Below are 21,793 nucleotides of genomic sequence, written 5' to 3'. Positions count from 1 at the left end.
TATATCCCCCCCCCCCCCCTTGCCTTCCCCACACACAAAAAAAAAAAAAATTCAGGAGAAAAAAAAAGAGCCGATTCTTATTCTAAGGATAACATGCCAGCTATTGAGCAATGGAAGCATGGTAGGGCAGTTACAAAGTTTGGGTGGCTTACAAGTATCCCTGCAACGGAAAGTATATCGCATTCTTACTGGCACGAGGAGCGAGATGATCTAGGTGATGGAGAATGACAGTTGGAGTACTCTTCACCCAGCGCGAAACAAGAGCCATTCGGCACGCTTCGTAGTGTTCGCTCTTTCCCGTGCGCGGGGAGGGGGGTCGGCGGGCGGCGCGGCGGGCGGCGTAGCGCCGGTGGGCGCCGAGCGGCGGCGCTGGCCGGCCTCGTCGGCCGCGCGAGGGCGTGTGCCGCTGGCGCCTCGCGCGGCGGAGCGGGCATCGGCGCGTCTCGCAGGGGGGGCGGCCGCGCAGACGGCGAAGCCGCCTGATCTGTCCTTCGAACGACCCCGAACCAGTGGGAGCACGACGGCGACCGGGGAGATGTCGCCGGTGGCGACGGCCGTGCCCTGCTAGAGCGAGGAGGATGAGCGGCGGCCGCTTTGACTTCGACGATGGCGGCACTTACTGCGGCGGCTGGGAGGACGGCAAGGCGCACGGCCACGGCGTCTGCACGGGCCCCAAGGGCCAGGGCGAGTACTGCGGCTCGTGGCACTACGGCTTCGAGGTGTCCGGCGTCTACACGTGGCCTTCGGGCAGCGGCTACGAGGGTCAGTGGCAGAACGGGAAGCGCCACGGCCTGGGCGTCGAGACGCGCGGCCGCTGGCGCTACCGTGGCGAGTGGACGCAGGGCTTCAAGGGCCGCTACGGCGTGCGCCAGTCGCTCATCTCGGGCGCCAAGTACGAAGGCACCTGGGCCAACGGCCTCCAGGACGGCTACGGCTCCGAGACGTACGCCGACGGAGGTCAGTCCTCGGTGCCGCCCCGACCTTGGGCGCCAACTATTTTCGCGCTAACCGCGGTGACCGTACCTGGCGTCGCGGTCTGTAACCATGGCGACCGAGACGCCCTGCTGGCCACATCCCTGGCCTCTCGGTCTCCCTGGCTGCCACACTGCTGCACCTCGCGGCAACACCCCGCCGATCACCGCGTGTGGGCTTGCACAAGGCCCGCTCAAAAGGCAGTCAGACTATATATATATATATATCCAATAGCGCGGCGTGCTCTTTGGCAATAGAGAGCAGTGTGTTCCTTCGTCCTCCCCAATCGAAGTGGGCTCTTCCCTTCCGTGACAACGACGCGATATTCATAATTTACATCGCTGCTTACCCGGAATGGCAACGGGGGTGACCCATTTTGTCTAATGGGTCGACGCGTGACACCGCTGCCCGCAGCGCGGACCTGCACTGAGCGCCATGCGCACGTTTTATTCTCAAGTCGCACCCCCGGAATAAAGAAAACATCAATTCTAGGGTACGCCTTAAAACGATGCAAAGAAGTTGACGCTGGAACAGGCAACGAAAATCTGTATTACTCTCCCTTGCACGTCGTGTAATGGAACGTGTCGTCTACCGTTCCTTAAAAGCACTAGAAAGAGAAAATACAAGCACCAGTACGCTTTGGCTCCTCCAGGAAAGCGGTCGCAATTTCACGTTTTTGTAATGCGTATGAGTGCTCTTTTCATTGACTGTTTGTTTAAAAAACAGATTGCGCAAAATTGTTGTCCGGAAATAACGATTGTCATGCTCATCGCAAACAAAATGTTTAAGTTGCAACGGAGAATGCAAATGGCGCGCGGAAATAAAAGAATGCTGAGGCGCGGAGCATGCTTTACCGCCACGAACATGTGTCAGTTGGCGCTGGATCGAATTAGCGGTGAGCTTATGGCTAAAACAATAACTGGAGAAATTTTGCCGTGAAGTTACGCGCGACAAGGAAGCGCAGTAAACGTGCCGCGTAACAGAAAGGAAATTGTGCTTGTACCAACGCTGCACAGGGCTTTTGCCAGAGGGTTAGACTTTTGTGCTCTCGTCGATCCTTTTAAATGAGATCGGAAGAAAGAGTTATCCCACTGACACGCATATGAGGCGAACAATGCACGCGCTGATGTTACCTTGTCGCCACGGTGGTGAACAGCATGTATCCGTGGCCTAGGCGGAACCCACTGCGAAGTCTTAAGGATAAAAATAAAAGGAGAGCGTCGGCAATTGAAGGCTCTGCTCCTGCACTATTTACCACTGTGCGCAGCAGCGAAGAGAGTGATCCGATGCACGCTCGACATCTAAAACAAAGGCTGCCCTTCCGATCCGTGCGTGATACAGCATAGCACGTCAACGTTGCTTTTCGTTTTCTTTCCGGTATGTCGGAGAAGCGAACCGTTGGGGGCAAAGAGAGACTCACGTCTGCGGCGGCACCGGCAAACGGGTCGAACCGCGCCCTCGGCTCCTGGAACAGAGGGGCACGCTCTCACCTGGCGGGCTCTACAGGGCGGCTCGAACAATCAAGTGAAAAGCTTCGCGCGGTTCCTCTTGTGGTCGCGTATGCCGAGCCGCGCTATTTACAGTAGCGCGCCGGTACAATGGGCGCCTACCCATTGGAAGCAGAAAAGAAGAGAGCGAAATCTCTCGCCTTGCGCCCAAAGACGACGCGGAGCGTATATAGTGTACGGAAGGGGTAGGAGGAGGAAGGGGGAGGGGGGGGTGGCACGCTTGTTACTTGAAGAACAGGGGAGCTCCTAGGCTGTGCGTTCACACTGCCCCCGCTATAGGTCTTGCTTCGATACTCTATCTGTACTGCGTCTCTTTATTTCTATTGGCGCTGGCCTAGTGCCCGTCTAGAACTATTTTGTTCCGTACGCTTGTTTCCAAATGCTCGTGCTTTTTATACTGACACGGCTGCTTTGCGGTTGATTTCACTTGCGTGAGTTGAAACCTGTGGGTGAGAAAGTACGCCGCTCCGCTCCTGTATTTTTGGTTTTTCAGATAATTTACCTTGTGACAGAAGCGTGTTTATGAAGGCGTGAGTTGTTGGCTATAAAGGAAGGGGGTGCACCTCTTATCGCCTCCCCTTTTCTGGCTTGTTGCTCACTATATTCCTTTCGTGGCACATAGGTTTTTGTTTTTTTTTTTTTTCATTTATTGTTCGCTGTGGATAGCCTTAGCTGCGCCTGATGCCGGCGCTTTCGGGTTGAATGCGGTCTCGAATGTCTTCTTCCTGTAAATACACCAAAAAGCAGGGTCATATCTTTTACTCGCGCGAAACAGCAAATCTCTGTTAAGTTTTTACGAGCATGGTTACTGAGTAGAGTAATTCCTGCATTTATATATATATATGCACTGCATGTATAGTGACGGACAAAATTACCGGAATGCGCATTCGCGGGATATAAAAACTAAATGTTTTGCACTGCCTCGCTGCAGTTATCCAGCTGAAAATTCTCCGATGATGGAGCGGCCTCGTTTGCTTTATTGCTTTTTAAAGGCCTACTTTGTCAGACCAAAGAGCAATATTTTTCCCCGAAACCCGCATACCGAAAACTTTTCTCCATAACTATACATCTCTTCGTTTTGCATGTGTGCACCCACATGAACAAAAAAATAACAGGCGCTCCCTTCACCACGGCCCAAGCAATTACATAAGGGGTTCACGTCGCAGAGCTCATTTGGTGACGCTAGCACTTCGTCCTTTCTGTACCGAGCAGTAGTGCTCTGATAATTTTTTTTTTTTTTTAACCGTGCACAAGCAGCAACGTCACCAGAACCCGACAGCCCGCTCGGAACATCGTCGGCTTAATCGCGAAACTCTGCGCGGTTTCATAAAAAAAAAGAAAAAAAAACAGAACAAGAGTTGAAGGGGAGTTTCGGCATGCAGGCCAACGTTTCCTCAAGAAGGCTTGTCTTCGTCTGGGCGAAGCCAAGCTTCCTTGGATGGAAAGTTAGCTTGCCAACTGAGGCTCCCCTTCAGTCCCTGTTCGGTTTTATTGATGCTGTGTAGTTACCTCTTTTCACCTAGTTCTATTTGGCGCACTTTCGGCATATATAAAGTGTTCGTCTATTCATTAGTTCCTAAGACACGTAGAAAAATTGCGTTGCAGCTTCCAATTTATACACATTTGCATTCAATACGTGCGCAGCTTGCCGAGTGAGGCGAAGCTACTTAACGTCTGATTTCTGCTGTTTAATATAGCTTCATGTCAGCTAGCAGACATGCATATAACTTCACGGGCGAGAAAACGCTGTTATGCGTTAAGCTCGTGTACTCCTTAGGGCTGTTCAAAATTATCGCCTGTCGAGAAAGCAATAGTTTATGATATGATCTACGCGTCGATCGGTTCAAGATGGTGGACTCAGAAAGCAGAATCGAGCGACGTACAAAGTCACACGAAGTAGTTTCTGCCTGTGTGCCGCGCACGTCGAGCGAAGCTCAGCTGATTTTTGCAGTGCTAGGATTCAGAGAAGCAAGTGCGCATGTTTTGGTTCTGTGTCAGCAAGTTTCACACGGCTACGGCCTTCACACTCGCCAAAGATGAAGGCAAATCAAACAATAAGACGAGTGGAGACGAAAAACTACTACTCGAAGGAAACCACTGGTGCTATTTTATTCCATTTCTCCTTAAGCCTGCCACCCAGAAGTAGTTAATGTAGACTGAGATAAGCGGCAACTGCAAAGGCTAAAAAGCCAGTTTAATTGTATTATCTGTACCGGCGAATCGCACCCATACTGTTTCATTGGTTGGTTTGTGGGGTTTAACGTCCCAAAGCGACTAAGGCTATGAGAGACGCCGTAGTGGAGGACTCTGGAAATTTCGACCACCTGGGGTTCTTTAACGTGCACTGACAACGCACAGCACACAAACGCCACTTCGTCTCGCCTCCATACTGTTTGCTTTTCTGCTATTAAGAGATTTAAAGATTATCCTTGACATTTATTACTTCTTCGGTTCTTCCAGGAAAGAACCGGAAAGCATATGTTATTACAAGCATGTGTTCTTTTTCCGGCTCCAGAACTAATTCTCTCCCCCCCCCTTCCTCTCGCCCCCCAGCCACGCACATCGTAACATTCTTCCAGGCTGGGCTAGCCGTTTGGTCTTTACTACAGTTCCCCTTTATACAGTGCAATTAATTAGTTATATATATATATATATATATATATATATATATATATATATATATATATATATATATATATATATATATATATATATATATATATATATATATATATATATATATATATATATATACATATATGTACGCAAGCAGTTGTTTACACCGGATTTCTATTGAACGCTTACTGGTTAAATGATACATCGGGATAAATCCGACTATGGTGTACCTACTTAAAACACATGAAAGAACAACCGAGAAAAGAAACCATCAAGCAATATAAAATATCAGTAAATGACATTAAAGAAACAACCAAAATTTAATAAATATCAATTAGAAAGAAAAGCATATTTGACGTTTACAGTAGTGCAAAAGCTAGGAAAGGAAATCACAACTAAAGAGAGCTGCAAGAAAAGAGGAAGTGAACGCGCAAACAGATAAGGATCACTTCCGAGCAAGAAGCAAATAGGCTATTAGCAGCAGCTTCCTCTTGTCGGAAGGGTAAAATGAAGAGAGAGGGTTCCGCCTTCATCCCCCAAGTGGCGCGGAGGCGGTGATATTTTTCTGCCTGAGGCGCCCTGTCGCTCGATGTGCTTGCTAAGCTCGCCCAAAGACCTTCCTTGCAGTCGTTTTCTTCCCATCTTCTTGCTCAACCCGAGCCAGCAAATTGGGGCATTGACTGAAACAGGAAATCAGGGCCAGCGCCGCCGATTCACAGCGCCGCGGCAGGGGATCCCGGTCGGCGTCTTGGCATTTCGTCCATGCGTTTTGCTGCTGCCGCTGACAATGACAAACGAGCCGGCGTCCCGGTGCTCTGCTCGGGAAAAGAAGGGAGGAAGAAAGAAAGCCTGCCGCACTTTCCCCCGAGCGGAGCGCGGTGCGCGCACGTGAAGGAACGGCCCGATGAGCGCGTGGACCTTCGTCGTGAGCCAGCGGCCCTGTCGTCAGCCTTATTTAGGCGTGTCCCAGCACCGAGGTGAAGAAGATTTTCGCCCGCCGAGCAGAGCGCGACGAGCATGATGGCTCTCGCCTCGTCTCTCGTCGGCGCCGCCGAAGCGGCCCGTGTGCTCGCGCGTTCGCGGAGCGGCCGGTGATTTGTCAACGCGGCGCCCTCGAGTGCTACGGTCCGAACACGTGTTCTTGACCTTGGCAGAGGAGAAGGCTCCCCGCGAAAGAGGTATAGGGGGAAGCACACGCGGGAACGCACCAGGCAGCGGAAGGAGCCGATCGAGCGACCGCGAAGGGGAGGCTGGGCCTGGTGGACGGCTCGCAGAACTCACTGTTATGCGAGCGGCGCTTTGTTCTCAACGTCCTTGGCTCTGTTTTGCGTTGCTTGCTATCCGATGCTTTGTTATTGCTGCGGATCTGAGTCATGTCTTAAGATTTGAGGCGATTTCGACGATTCTTTTTGTTCCGACTGTGATTGTGGAGTAGTACTATCAGCTTATGTGGTCGGTGGAACAGGAGCCGTTTTCCTGAGTTATGCCACTCTAACAAATTCTCTATTCTTCTTCTTAAGCCAATATATTTACTATAGCAATAACGGTGAAGGTGGGAGGAGGTACGGTAGAGTAAGTTGTATTTATTGGCCCGAAATTGCCCGTAGCTTATGAGGTACATTACAGTGAACAAGTAGGTCGAATTTAATTTATTCCGTGTGGGACTTTTGAAGGGCTGCTCGAGTACAGCAAGCAATTGTTTTTGAATTTCATCTTCATCGAAATATGGCCGCAATGGCCAGAATCCGATACCCCAATTTCAGGCTGAGCAGCCGAGTGCCAAAGAAATTTAGTGATTGTGGTGGGTAGATTTCAGTTACGGCAGGAATCTTACGCTAGGCGAAACATATTATGAGCCTACAGTGGCGAATGTAATACGTTTATGCATCGGTTAACGTTTGCAACAAGCAAGGTCGCTTGCGGTATTCACTACTCCAGATAATTCCTCTCCACCTATCGGCCTCCTGGTGAAACCTCCTAAACAGGGTCGGGGCAGTAGCGCGCTGCAGGTGTCTGTCCCTCGTACTTTCTTAAACAGCATCTCTGATTGTTACTCGTTGCAATGCAGCCACAGGAAGGCAAGAAAAAAAAAAGGGAAAGTCAAAAGAGTTCGGCTGTGTTTCCATCTTACGTGGCTTCCCTCTGCAAAGTCTGCACAATGTAATTTGTCTTTTCCCCAGGTAAGCAGACGATGTAGCCCGGAGTATGTTATGGTTTAGGAAGAAACATCTCTCAAATTAAAAAGAAAAAGTGAACATGACCATGCTCGCTTGTCCGAACCATTTCCATTGAGACGGCTTCTTCCTTCTCGGCAAGCGTCAACTTACCTTGTAACCTTATCCATTGTCGCATGATCGCGTTGTGATCAGGTGGTTTCGTTATGCAGGCGCGCTGTCATAGACAACTGAAATTGTTCTTGAGCTTACAGTAGTATCCCCAACTGCATTTATATGTTGTTGTAGTTGATGGTTGCTCTCGGCAGCATTCCAGTGCGCTCGAGCGGCTCACATTCTCTTGCTCAGCGTGGCCGTCAACACGACGGTGCGTGCAGCACTGCACCGACGTAAAGGGGGACAAGTAGGCGATGGGCTGGTTAGAGGAGTAGACGTAGATAGCTCATTATAAGGTCACATTTCCAGGATTTAACTTTGTATTGTTTTCTCGACCCCCCCCCCCCCCCCCCCCCTCCTGCGCCTTTTACTTCCTTTTAAATCCTCGCTTGTTTGGAACCTGCAGAAGGAAATTGCAACACTACCAACTCCGCGTTGCTATGCTGTATGCTCTTCTCAAACTTACCAAACAGTATGTCATCGAATGCAAACTGCAAATCGATCTGCAATGGGTAAATCACGTTACTTAATTACTGTGTGCAAATGAGCACCAGCACAAGACGACTTTCGCGTAAGTTTTCGTCGATAAACAGTCGTTTACTTTATTTTGCTGCACTGCACACCGCATTTATTTATATTTTAGAAAGCACAGAATATCGCGTGGTTCAACGACGATGCGGCTTAACCCCCACAAAGGTGCACGGAAACATGTTTTAGGAATTTTAGGCTCTAAAGAGTGCTTACACACATACAGATTTACATAAAGGGCAGCCAGTACGTCGTTTGTCATGTTATCATTACACGCTGCTCAAATGAGGCAATTATGCCCGGCTGTAGAAGAATTCAGCGTTTCGCCACTCAAGCGGTTGAAAAAAGACGAAAGCGGTCTTGCAGAGCCAGTTCGATGAAAACTTTGAAGTGTTTTGCCTGCGGCACTAAATAAATGCTTCATACCAGGTTACGCATTTTTCACATAAGCCGGTAATACATATGCGCTGGCCTCGCAAAACGTTGGCCTGTCCGAAAAGGCTAATTTATTTGGAGAGCAATCTGATGGAGCTTGCGCTGTGATCGGGACATTTCTACGTGCAGAGCTGTAGAGAGAGACGATTTCGGGATACTGGTTTTTCAGCCCGATCAGGCAGAAGTGGCTGGCAGCTACAACCCACTCGCCTTCGACAAAACGCCCAGAATTTCACATCACAACAGAGCATAGCACTAAGTGAAAATGCCACCACGAATCTGCATTGGACGGCCGATACAGATGATTTTGTTGCGTTTATGTTATTTATTATGTTTATGTTGTGGATCGCTGCCAGACACGTAACCCTTACCGAAATCGCAATGAGAACACTTGCGCAAGTTAGGCTTCTTCCATATGCTCTTCGTCTATGCAGGTAAGCACGCTTCGGCGGAGCCGCAGGAAATGCTGTTTCATGCGGAATGCCAAGTCGCTGCAACTGCCTCGTTATCGGCGGACAAAGAACTGCACAGCAAAGGAAAGGTTAAAGGGCGAATCAAAGAAGGCACAATATAAAAGAGGCGCGTGTAGTAGGGGTTGCGGCCGAATTAATTTCTGTTGCATGGAGTTCTTGGAGCGTCATAACACAGCACGAAGGTGTTTCTTTTTGTTTTTTTTTTGCATTCCGCTTCCACCGAAATACGATGAAAATTTTACATGACATGTTCTACGCAAGAACCGTAGAATTAGGTAGACGGGCTGATGGCTGCAGTTCGGGACAGCGTGATATTTATGGTACACCTATGTAGTGGGGCCAACCACAGGCAGGCATAACGCTGGGCGATGCTCAGGGGAGAAGTAGCCTTATTGTTTACGTCTGAAGTGCACCCTATGCTATTGTAACTAAGTACGGGCACTAGTTTGTCCCATATCATCCTGCACCACAGATCACCGCCCCACAGCGCAGATCAATGTGACCGTGACTTCATAAATACGAGGGAGGTGAGGTGGGGAGACTGCAACTGCTTGCGTGAGTAGTTCCATATTACTAGTTCAGTTCTTTAGAGATTTAGGAATTTATCGAACGTAATGGAGAAGCATATATATATATGCATAATATGCGTAGAGTGGCTATTCTGCTCAATTTTGTTATACCCCTTAGCTACCAAGAGTAATATTGCATTTAAAATGTAAAGCTCACGTTTCCAGCTAAAACGGGGAAAGGAACAAAGCGATTCTTTGCATCACAATGACAGTTTGTTGGTAGATGCCAGGTAACATTGAGAGATGAGCTGGGACACGAAAAGGTTAGTTTGTTCTCGTGCAGCCACCCTTTTTTTTACTGTTCTCTTTAAATAACAAAAATATTAAGGTCGTCGAGCGATTTCTGTGAGGGTTTTGTTTTGAAGCGAAAGCTTCACTACGCCAGATTTTCGGAGGTTTTCACCTTCAAGTGACCTTGACAGATAGTGGCCTTTTCTTTCTTATAAGCTAATTTACAATTGACGCTAAATGAAAGGTAGAGCCGGTCTTCGCGTGGCACTAAATTTGACCTTGAAGTGACCTTGATCTAATGAAGTAGGGGTGTCCACTCGAAGTATAATGCGCCTTCCTTTCCATAAAACATAAAGTACCGAAGTACTCGGGTTCGGTCTCGACTGCCGGAGGCTGAGTTTCGGTGGAGGCTAAACGAAGAGACGTCCGTACGCTGTGCGATGTCAGTGAACGCTAAAGATCTTCAGGTGGTCAAAATTACTCCGCAGCCCTCCACTACGGCACATCTTGCTTAAAGATCCCTAGCTGATCAAAAATACTACGCAGTCCACCACTATGGCATCTCTTTCTCTTTTTCCACTTTCACTACCATCTTTCTCCCTTCCTTTACAAGCGTAGCAGATACCATGCCCTTCCTTTCCTGCTAACCAGTTACAAGAAAAATTATGAAAAGACCGCGGATTGAAAATGCGGTGTTACAGAGGCTATCGCTGTAACACTCAGAGCTTTTGCTCTATAACTAGGTTCAAGCCTTGCTTAAACCGCCATAATTTTCTCAAAGCTCGCAGGAATTATTTTTACACAAGGACCCACCAGTATTTTTGCTTGCTCCTATCCAGTTTTAGTGTTCTTTAATTTGTACAAAATTGAAATTTCCCAGCGCATAATATTATAAAGAAGTCACATGGAAACAAGTAAAATATACGTTATTTGGCATACTTGTGTATTGTAGTTGCTGGCCCGCAGAGAACGTCACGTTGCTGGACGCGATATCACAGTTGTCATTCACAGCTTCAGTGACCGCATGTTTATTGGAGAAGGTGAAATGCAAAAAGATGTGCCGTGTATGCATTCAGATCCTGATCAACTCTTTAGAGACGCATCAAAAGTCCAATTTTGCTAGTAGCCCCCTGCGACAGCGTTACGCAAAGTTAAGAGTGTCGCTTCAGCAATTAAAGCTTAGCATGTTGTAAAGGTTTAACTTCACCTTCGGAATTCATTGCACTGAATTTCTCTTTGTATTTCTTCACCCTCTAAGCTTAGTAACTAGATCAGCTTGCCATTCGTAGAAAACATTTGGTCGAATTTGCCGTAGTTATCGTTCAATGTGCGCATGATTTACTCTTGCCGCACTCGTTGTTTGGCAAAGCGAAGTGGCATTGATTGCATATCACAGAGAGTCGCATGCGAATAAAACGTGGGTGCATTGAAATGCTTTCACCCAACGACTGCGTTTATCTGACCTCGAGTTCTTCTTGCGAACATGCTCTTCGTCAGCAGAGTAAATGTACAGGTTCCCAACTTGACGTTCATTCATCACGTTCATCTGCAGCCATCGAGAGCGCGAAAAGTTAGAAAATAGGGCTTAATCCCGCTACAAAATATTGTGAGCCTTCCACGGACCTTCTTTCATTTGTACATACCATAACCTTCTTCTTTCTTTTGTACATACCATCGTCATCGTCCCGCGGCACCGGCTCTAGCACGCGCCTGAGTTCACCATCAAATTAAAAACGCTGACACGGCGTACCTTGCCTTGCCGTCAAGACTTTGGCGTCTCGACCTGGCCTTCTTTCACAAGAAACATGGAAACATGAAGAGCTTGGTAACAATATGTAGATCAATACTGAGCATGGGTAAATTATCCCGTTTGTCAGAGGGCCAAAAAAGAATGTCAGCACTTTTTGCAAAGCAGTCCTGCCCTCGCTCGTCAGGCATACTTTAATAGTTGTGAGTGGACCAGGCAAATATCGCAAAGTATTTTGAAAAAGCCAGAGTAGTGTTTGAGGCTACTACTTAGTTAATTTTTTTCTCCTGCATGTGTACGTAGAGAGTGCATTGCTTTAACCACAGCAGGGTGCGGCCTTCAGATGTGCCGTATTAGTCCATTGGTATTTTATTACCAGAAAGCTGTAATTTATTCCCTGTGATCCCCCCCGCCCCATTTTTCTTTTAGGCTTTCGGCTCTCTTCATGCCAATAGACAGAACTGCATCTTGCCCCCCCCCCCCCCCTCTCTCTCTCTCTCTTTCTCAGAAAGTCCTTCTTTCTGCGACGTATGGTGGTCATTTATTGTCCATTCATCTGAATATGATCTTAGGTGGTCATCCGTCGTCGCCCGTAAGCGGTTCAACTTCTTTATTATTTTCTTTTTTGTTTTGTTGATGTGAGCATAAGTGAAACTATTTACATCTAGCTTATACTATGTGTAAACAGCCACGGCATTTCATTTTCGTTCTTACTGCGTAAACAAAACAGAACAAAAAAAAAAGCAACTCGTTCCACGTTCATAAATACTTTAAGCCACGTTGTTGCCGATTTAAAGCTTTCATGACCTCCGGACAGTTCTCACCTTGACTTTGTTCACCTTCTATTGTCCAAGATTTTTTCACTGTTTTCCAACCATCACAACGGAGGCCCATATGCGTGCATTGCTTTCCGACTTACGGTCGTGAGCGACGCATGCTTACATGTATTTGGACAGCGCTTTCCTCCAAACCATACGAAGTTGAAATTGCATGCGTTCACTGACAGCTGTACTTTTACACGCTTCAGATAAATCTCTCAGGTGTTTTTTTTTTTTCTTTGGCAGGTCGATACAATAACCATTGTTTGTGTAGTAGGAGCGCGATCTTTCACGGTGATATTACTTCGGCTTTCATGCTACAAGTCTACGACGTAAATACGGTTCATCGCCGACGGAATACTGACGTGTGAAATACTTTTAACGTGCGTAAATTTTCAGCGGATTAACCAAGCACGTAACACTGCTGTGTATTATCCAAATAAAGATATTTACTGATAGCTTATTCTCCGGGGCAGCATAACGTGTCATTAAATAGCTTATATTAGACCCTTTCCCATGAATACACGTTTTTTTCGAAATGCTCTTTGGTTAAGGCAATGCATTGTCGTAAAATGAAAAACTGCAGTTTCCTAGCACTTACCTTACCAAATTTAAGTTTTCCCCGCAGTAATCAGAAGTCGGATTCAATATGCTGCCGACGTAACGTTTTATGAATTGTAGCCGGAAAAGAAATAACTTACCACGCTCCCAACCCAAATCCCGTGGCGCAAGACCCCGTTTTCAGTGTCTCTAGAAGCGCAGCGGACCGAGAGGAACGATGGCAACGACCTTAATAGAAGTGCGCTGGGAATTGATTTCACGGCCGGGCGACCCCCATAGGAGCATATTGCGCCAGCTTCCCGCTCTCTGCAGTTAGGCAAGACATTGTGACATGTGCACTTCCCTGTTTTGATTCCATGGCCATTAGAGGGAGAGTGGTCAACAACGCCAAACTGACGTCAATCGGAACAATCCTCAACCTATAGTAACAATGTTGCGAGTTAACCTTAACGTTTTGCCGTCGGACCATAGTGTGAAGTTTACAACTATTTTTCAAATAGGTGTTTTGAGTGAATCGCGGCGCTGGCATCGTAGCATATGTAATGCACATACACTGCGTTGTTAGTTAAGGCACAGTAAGTGGGCCATTTGAATGCATTCGACACAATTATTAGTTTGTGATTTATTGCAATTTGCTCAGATTCTGCGGACGCCACTTTAGAATATTTCACTCATTCCCCACGTAGATTAATCAACTCATCGACACGTTCATTAATTGTGTCCCTACCGACTGTGATTCGTGACGCGTTACCTCGCATTTTCTCTCTTTCTCATGGAAACTACCAAAAAGTATTCTTTGTCCTATACTTCCTCGTCTTTCTGGTGTGCGTGCACTAGATCGCGTCTTTGTTATTCAGGTGCACTCGAAGGTGGACCTTCATCCAAATGAGCACTGCAGTGGCCAAACAACAAGTGGGTTCGCGGAAAAACTTGCGTGCAAGCCCTTGAATCCATTTCTACATTAAAAAAAAAAACAGAGGAAGTTCATTTGTACGAAGTAAAAAAAAGAAAAATCCTGGGTTCCACTTGTCAGTGTGGGACTCGCTTGAGAAGTGTGTGATCCCTTCGGGTCACGTAGCTCGGGCTGTGGGTCATACGTAGGCACGCACGGCGAGTCCGTCAAAGCCTCTGCAATAGGCCGGCTGCCCGCGGTGGGAGCTGCATTTGCGTCTGAGCTGCTCGACGCCCTGACAGCAGTGCACGTGAGCCCGCGTGCACTTGTAGGCGTCGGACGGTCGCGGCGGGCGTTATTTTTACCGGGCCGAGACACCACGCAAGCACGTGGAAGTAGTTCGCTCCGTGAACGGCGGAGGTTGACCGGACTGCCGCTGGGAGCGCCGCGTGCCCCCCCTCCGCTAAAGTCCTCCGCGGAGTGCCGCGGGTGAGCGGGGCTGCGTCACCTTGGACTGACTCAAAATTGACGGTGCCGCCGCTGCGGGGGCCCTCGCCGAGTGCTTTATGGCGTCTGGGCGAGTTCCCGTTTCCGCGGGCCACCGAAATCGTGGCCCGGAGCTTGGATTCGTCACACTCGGGTTTTTTCAGTCTTTGTTTTATTGCCAAGCAAGCGGTCACGCGATGACTAACGGAGCGTGGCTGCAGCTTACCTAGGAATCTTCTGGGGTTCTGAGTCATGAATGGCGAGGCTTTTACTCCTACTTCTTATTAACGTTTTCCACCTGCCGGTGCAGATCCGCGGCTCCGAACACTGTTTTCGAGAGTGTCCCTACGGAAACATTAGGAAAAATAGGCAGCTATTTTCAAAGCAGAGAAAGCTTCCACGCTGCACTTGATAAATATTCCTCCGAGTTTGTGGAGAAGTGAGATCGCGTGTACTCAGTACACGCGCCGAGTTTCCCTCCCTCGATGCAGAATACGTTATCAGGCTGGCGTTCCACGCCACGCAAGAACATCACTCGGGACTATAACGCGAGAACGCAGCAGCAGTAGCAAAAAGCGCAGCAGCAAGTGAAGGCACGCGCGGTTTCGGACCGGGCTCCCAACGGTTGCTACGCAGCAGCATAACCCCAGCAGTGCTATCCACGGGCGCTTTCGGCGAATACTTCACAAGTGGGCTCGCAGTGAGGGCGCTCGGCGCATGTGGTAGAGAAAAGGCGAGAGGAGAGAGAGTCACCGTACGTGTACGCGCGTTAGCAACAGAATGCGACCTTGCAGAATGTGCTCCGAAGGTCCCTCTGCAAAGCAAGCACAGCGCACTGACTAGTGGCGCTGGTGAAGGCTCTCTTCATTCTGCGCTCGCTGGGAGTCCTCCATCGCGTACACTGATAGCACCGTTACTCTGTGTTATTCAATGCATTTGTCCTCGTGTAAGAGGAATAGCAAGCCTTTTTGCTTCTTTTTATATACCTATCTCACTGCTCAGTGATGTCGAGAGCGATCTCACCCATTCCTCTAGATTTTTAGGTAGCTGTAACCTCGACGGATTTTTTTTTTATTGTGCTGGGGGCGTCTTTGACATGTTCCTTTTGAGGCTAAGAAAACTTCTCTCTAATGTGCCGCATTTTTTAAGTAATAAGGCTTAACGAGGCAGCGTATTAGCGATTCTGTAGTAAAGGCTAAATTTATACCAAATCAAGCAAAGATGAAGCAAAACAAAACGAATCAAAAGAGAAGCGTCTTACAGTTTCTTGATACGATTTGCTTTATGCCTTAGCTTCGGTGTAATATTCTTCGCGAATACCTCTTTCGTTCCTCTCTCTCACACTGTTGTCTTTTTTTTTTTTTTTTACACTTGCGCATTTTGTCGTAATCCTTTACACCGATTTATATCGCTGGCACAGTTGCCGTACGCAGCGAAACGATTTCTTTAAAGGAGAGAAGACTGTGCAGCCATGCGCCGAGCAGTTATACGGCGCGGAAAGATCCTCGTTTGCAAGCGGACGTCGTCTAGCGTATAGCACGACTCTGCACTCCGCATGCGTTTTCTAGAAGTCCTGTAACTCGTACTTACGGCGTAAGCAGGACCTGTTCTTACGCAGCAGTAGCAAAACGAAGATTTTCCACCTCAGCCACAACTACTAGGTGCGTTCGCAATTACAATCTGACAATGCACTTAGCATTTGCCCCCCACGCCAACTTTTCACACTGCCTCGAAATTTATAGCCGCTCAGTACATTGGGCTGCGTCATGCGCAAGGGTTATCGGCGCACACTACCGCGACCTCAGCCTGTTCATATTGTACGCGGTGCGAGGCGCAAGAGCTACCCTACCGGAGCCGCCAGTGCCCCAGCGGAAAGTCGGTGTGACCGAGATCGGAGCTGACCGATGCACTCATTAGCTGTTGGTCGGATCAGCTCGAGACTGGAGTGGCCGGGGGGCAGCTTATCCGCCGCCGTTTGTTTGGGTCGCCCTCAGCCGCGCGTCATTTCGATCGGCAGCCCGGCGGGACCAAGCTTCGCTGCAGCCATCCCCGAACGAGAGAAGGAAAAAAAAAAAAAATAAACAGGGACAGAACGGAGCTACAGCTCCCAGCGCACTCATTTCGTTAATGACGCTCTGCAATGCGCGACTGGAGAGATGAAGAGAGGGAAAACGGGGGCTGGCAGAGAGAAGGAGAGAGGTGGTTCTGCGCGGATGCTCAGCATGGCGACAGAGCGACGCGATTCGTTTTCAGCGTTGAGCCAGTTCCCCCCTCCCCCCCCCCCTTCCCCGCTTAAAAGAGCAGCAGGCTCGGTGGTGTGCGTTCGCCAGTGCGCGATTCTCGCTGCCGGTTTTCGTCGGCTGAGGCCGAGCTCATAAAGAAGCTCATTTGTGGACAATAAACGTCGAGCGACGCTAGAAAGCAAAAAAGAGACGACGTTGAAAGGGAAACCAAAGATATGAACTCGTTAGGCAGTGTCGTGCGGCGCGTAGTGACATGGATTACCGCCACAGAGGTTCGGGCCTACAATGTAGGTCACGTGGTTACAGTGCCCACAGAGGACAGGAAACGTCATGTGGGAAGAGTGAAATGACTTATGGGGAAAGCAGAACATAGTTCTGTCATGAATAAAATAGCCGTGCAATGGTCAGGCCTATCAGGAAATTACGCAACCGGAAAATGCTGACCGCGTGACATGAAATTTGCGGCTTGCATCGAATGTATTACGGTGAACTCGAGTTGGCGCTCTTTCTATCTTGGCAGTCTAGGTGACCGTGGTCACAGTGTCAGACAGCGCACGGGAAGGACTCTGCGCGGCCTTTATCTCCATTTGAATGCGTCGGCCGGCTGCAGACGGCTGCACCACCTTACGGAGGGCGCTATAGCGCTTCCTTCTCAAGCAGGCAGCTCATTTTAACATGTGGAATCGCTACACGGGGCATAATTAAAAATTAAAACAAAAAGAATCAAACAAATTTTGACGTATTATTCGAATAACCGTGATCGCTATCATATAATACCTGCCGAGCTCAACAGACACGTACTGAAAGAAGCCTCCACTCAATCGGAAGACTTTGTTTTAATAAACTAGCGAATACTGAGAAAAATCGCCGACATACGGATACAGCAGTTAAGGCACTCAGCGTATGCTGCCGAGAAAAAAAAATCAGATTTATACCAAGAAGTGATTGCACCGAAGCAGCTCCAGGACCCATGATTAATGCTGCATTTCTTCCCATTTGTAAGTCATGGAGTGCAGATCCTGAACGGCATTTTTGTCCTTTCAATTACACGTATACCTCTTTTTCTTTCAACAGGGCACGATGTGCAACGAATAACACTAAGAATACATCATGAAGCAATTATGATTTGGCAAGCGTAGAGTCTAGGGCGGCCACAGATTGTGCATGAGCCGTTCTGGGGTATCGACCAGCTCCCAGGGCTACTAAATATGCCTTCGCCTTTCCGCGATCCTGTTCTTTGAGCTAAGTAGCGCGCACGGTCTCCCTGACGTCCTTCGCGGCTTGAGGAGCTTCTACCATCAACCGCTTCCCCGGATAACGAGCTTGGTTTTTCACGACGCATATTGATCAACAGCACATCAGAAACGGGATGAGACACAAACAAGCGCTTGTCTCGGTCTCTCTTTGGTCCCTTCTTTGGTACGCCGTTGAGCAATACGTACCAATGGGTCCAAATTACAGCCTTACTCAATGAGATTTATGGTATACTCGGCTCGAACGTTTGTAGAAGCAGAGCTTGTCTTTGTTCATGTTTCGTCTCATCTCTGATGCGCTCAAAAATGAAAATGATCAGAAATACGGCGCGATGAACGAGGACAAAGGCACACAAACGACAGGACTAGCGCCGTTTGTTTGCCTTCTTTGTCCTCGTCCATCGCGCCATATTAGTTTTGATTCAGAATCTACCAACTAGACCAAACAAGAGTTCTACTTGCTGTTGAGAAATATGAACACGCGCCCGCACTGCCGTCTTGGTCAATGCGTTTTCTGATGCACCGGGAGCTAACATGTGTAGAAGCAACGTTCGTCTGTGTCTCTGTTTCGTCCCGTCTTTGATGCGTTGTTCAGAAATATCAGTCTGTATCTACCAACTCCCCCAAATTTCAGTCCTCAAAGCTTCTGGTAGTTTACCTGTCGTCGCTATTATCCAGACTAACAGATTAAAGATGAAAACGATAACGATTTAGCCGCTAGCAGATACTCAGCGGTACTGCCGCCTAGCTTTTCAAAGCACAAAACTTATAGATGAAAGACGGCTAAGATTGCGAAAATACATGTATCATATGTAGTGGAGTCTTAATTTTACTACGGTATACCATATTGCCTGCAAGGTTGGTTCGGCACGTAAAATATGCCTTACTGAATCGACATGTTATTTTGAGCATCACTACTTTGGTATCTCGGTGGCCAAAGTTTTGATCTGTATCACTTGTTGGTCCCGCCGCGGTGGTGCAGTGGTTAGGGCGCTAGTCTACTGTGCTCAAGGACGCGGGATTGAATCCGGGTCGCGGGGACCGCTTTTCGACGGAGACAAAAAGCAAGACGCCCGTGTGCTGTGCAATGGCTGCGCACGTTAAAGAACCCCAGGTGGCCTAAATTTCCGGAGCCCTCCATAACTGCGCGTCTCTCATAGCCTGAGTCGCGTTTGAACCTTAAACCACATAAACGAAACCAAATCATCATTGAATGCATATCTTATTTCCGTACCTTGTCCCCTACCTGAGTTTTCCTTTCTTTTACTACATGGGAGCTCACCTGCAAGTCATAGTCGCAATTTACGGAGGCTGACTATATTGCTCCTTTTCACCTGGGTCAGTTAACACGCACTTTATTTCAACGACAGCCACATTGATCGCTTCGCGGTGGGGCCTCTTCGGAGGCCTCTGTGCCACGCAGCCTTGATTATTGTGCTTTCAGCGTGCAAAGCGCGTTGGTTGCTTTGCAAATAAGGACGGTGCGCAGTGCGTTTCTCTGCCGTGCTGTACGAGACAGAAGTCACAGCAAAGCACGGGTGACACGGGGCGGCAGTGAACCGCTTGAAAAGACGACACAGTGCCTGTATATCCCCCTTTACTGTGCCTCGTTTCGGATTCGTTTCTTTACCACGTATAGCATCCACCTCACAGAGGCAAACCTGGCGTCAGGCATGGCATCCCTTTGTCCGACGCATCAATGTTCGGCCTGAAAGCGGCCACGTAACGCTTTTTCTATAGTCGTCAGAATTCGTAATAATTTCCGGTGGTTTATCCGCACACTTTAACTTAAGGCGAATGTTGTGGTTAAATGGACACACCAGGAAAATATCAGACCAAGCAGGGTGCATAGATTATTACTCTGGAACACTACCTACATACTTTTTTTTTTTTTTTTTCCTGCGTGGAAAGTAGGCTGCGTTATTGAGGAAATCGCAAATGGAAAGTCTCGGAACCCCACTGCTTTCAAACCGCCCGATAAAAATGAATACAGTTACATCATTTATATGTCGCATTTGCTCTAGAGCTTAATAACGAATCAGGGATGTCGCTTCCAAGGACCAGAAACGCATCCGCAAACCGAAACCATAGCCAGTCGACCTAGTCAGCGGCCATGGTGGCAAGATACAAGCGCAACCCGTCTCAGCCTCCCACAGAAGGGCAAGTTCTCTCCGCCGCAGCGCGTCTCGTTGCAACCCCTGCGTATGCCGTAAAAATAGCCACCGTGGGAAGAAACTACATGAAGATGTCGATGGCAGCTGCACACTGCAGAACAAACAAGCGTCATCGGCCGTCAGTGCTCTGTGAAACAAAATCCTAAAATCCGGGTCACCCTCGCTCAAGAAACGCGCCGCAGTCCGGATTTTCGTGCGCCCAACCCAGTAGCTAATACGACCGAATGCGCACTGTTTGATCGCTTTGAATCTTAACAAGCCATTCCTTTCCTCTAATATTTTCGAATTTAATCTCATTTATTTATTTTTAATATTCTCAGGGGCCGGCTCGGGAGTTACAGATGGGAGGGGAAGACAAAGTTTGAGGAATAACACGCCATTTATGTAAAAGGTCTTCAAGCAATGAATTGTCAGACGTTCGGCATCATTCCCGCTTGGGTGTATAGGCAACCTAATGACCTGTTACTGTTTTATGCCGTTAGTAGCTCACGTTTATAGTATAAGGCAACGAATTTTTACTACGTCTACTTTTTCGTCATTTTCATAGGTCTTTGGTTAAAAGTGAACACGAGGTGGATCGGCGTGAGGTGCAGGCCTTCATGAATAAAGCATGATGCACCAAGCACGTGGTACGTGCATTAACAGCGTGTACGTGGCTCGTTGAGAGTGGCAATATGAGGCGTGTATTTTAAAGAAGTCGCTCGAGTTATTGGCGCCCTTATAGGCGGTGCAAGAGGCCACCGTGTGGCCTCTGGTGCTTGTGCGCTGTCAGCTTTGAGGGATTCTCGCAAGCATGCGAGCAGTAGACACGTTCCAGCATATTTCATTGGACACTACATCTGAGCGAAAAACGGCATGCGTATTGCTTGTCTAAAGGCACGCTGTATGGTTTATTATGGCTTGTTGATCGACGAACTACGCATTGGGTACGACCATAGATGCCCCTTGTGGTCGACTCTGCGGTGGTCGTTCTCTCTCTCTCTCTCTCTCTCTAAGGTGGTGAATTGCTTTCTGTAGGTTGCAGGCGAAAAACAATCAGGCAGGTTTCGTCCAGCTCTATTCCACCGTATGCCTGTTATGGCTGCTGGCAGAAATAGCACGAATAACCTTCACGAACACACATCGGTTGGCTGAGCACTTTACACAATAACGTATAAAAGTCGAAGAGCAAAAATGCGCCGTCTGCCGGCGTCGTCATAACGAGATGACACGACGTGGCCAAGCGCTGGTTGGTCTACGGGGAATGTGGCGTCATCAGACCACGCGATATGGCCATGATGGCAGGCGAACTAATCACGTGACATGCGCGAACGTTGTGGCGGGCTCGGCGTCAGTTGGCAGCTGTTAGTCGTGCTCAGACGTGTCTAGACAGCTCCGTGCAACAGGCTGGAACGGAGCCAGGATCAACACGGCGTGGGTCTACAGTAGTGTAAAGTCCCCGCGGCCATGGAAATATGTAGCTGAAGATGAAGCCTGGGCACGCGCAGAGCGTATGCGGAGAGCAGCAAAGAGAGTGGAGAATCAGGAGCAAGCCGAGAGGCCTTCTGACTCCAATGCCATCGCATTCTCAGCACGTAACGTAATTAAGTGTTATCTAAATTTTCTTTTCTTCGTGGAACTGTATGTGCCGCCAAAGAAAATTCAGCTGCATGTAGCCCTGTAATGAAAGACGATAAATACCTTCCTTGCGTAATAGATATCTTTCAACCTATCTCAAAGCATCTCCTCGTTTACAGTGCTCAGAAAACGTGAAAGACGCTGTGCTTGTATGCCGATAGACTTGCATGCTGGCACGCGCTCAACAGACACTGCAATTTCAGAAATCTCGTAGCCTGCACAAAGTAGCCGACTCGGCGCTTAAAGTGCGAACACAACCGCTTCACAAAACCAGCGCGCTCATCAGAGTGCGAATGGCGTTGAGAACTTGCGGTTTTGAGCTGGCCACAGACAATGGCCA

At 48.4% G+C, this 21,793-nt stretch overlaps 1 protein-coding gene across 1 annotated transcript in view; it reads left to right on the top strand.

Moving 5' to 3' along the window:
• Positions 1-400: 400 nt before the first annotated feature.
• The window catches only part of jp (junctophilin), a 95,358-nt gene continuing 73,965 nt past the window's right edge, over positions 401-21,793 (top strand). The window contains exon 1 of the mRNA XM_084590302.1: positions 401-957. Coding sequence (XP_084446428.1) covers positions 579-957 — 379 coding nt within the window. The 5' untranslated portion in view covers positions 401-578. The remainder of the gene's footprint in view (positions 958-21,793) is intronic.

The sequence above is a fragment of the Amblyomma maculatum genome, chromosome 1 (assembly GCF_055883805.1).
Source record: "Amblyomma maculatum isolate TAMU_Amacu chromosome 1, ASM5588380v1, whole genome shotgun sequence".
NCBI classification, from domain to species: Eukaryota; Metazoa; Arthropoda; class Arachnida; order Ixodida; family Ixodidae; genus Amblyomma; species Amblyomma maculatum.
The sequence above is the reverse complement of the archived record's forward strand: the minus strand, read 5'-3'. Positions and strand labels throughout refer to the sequence as shown.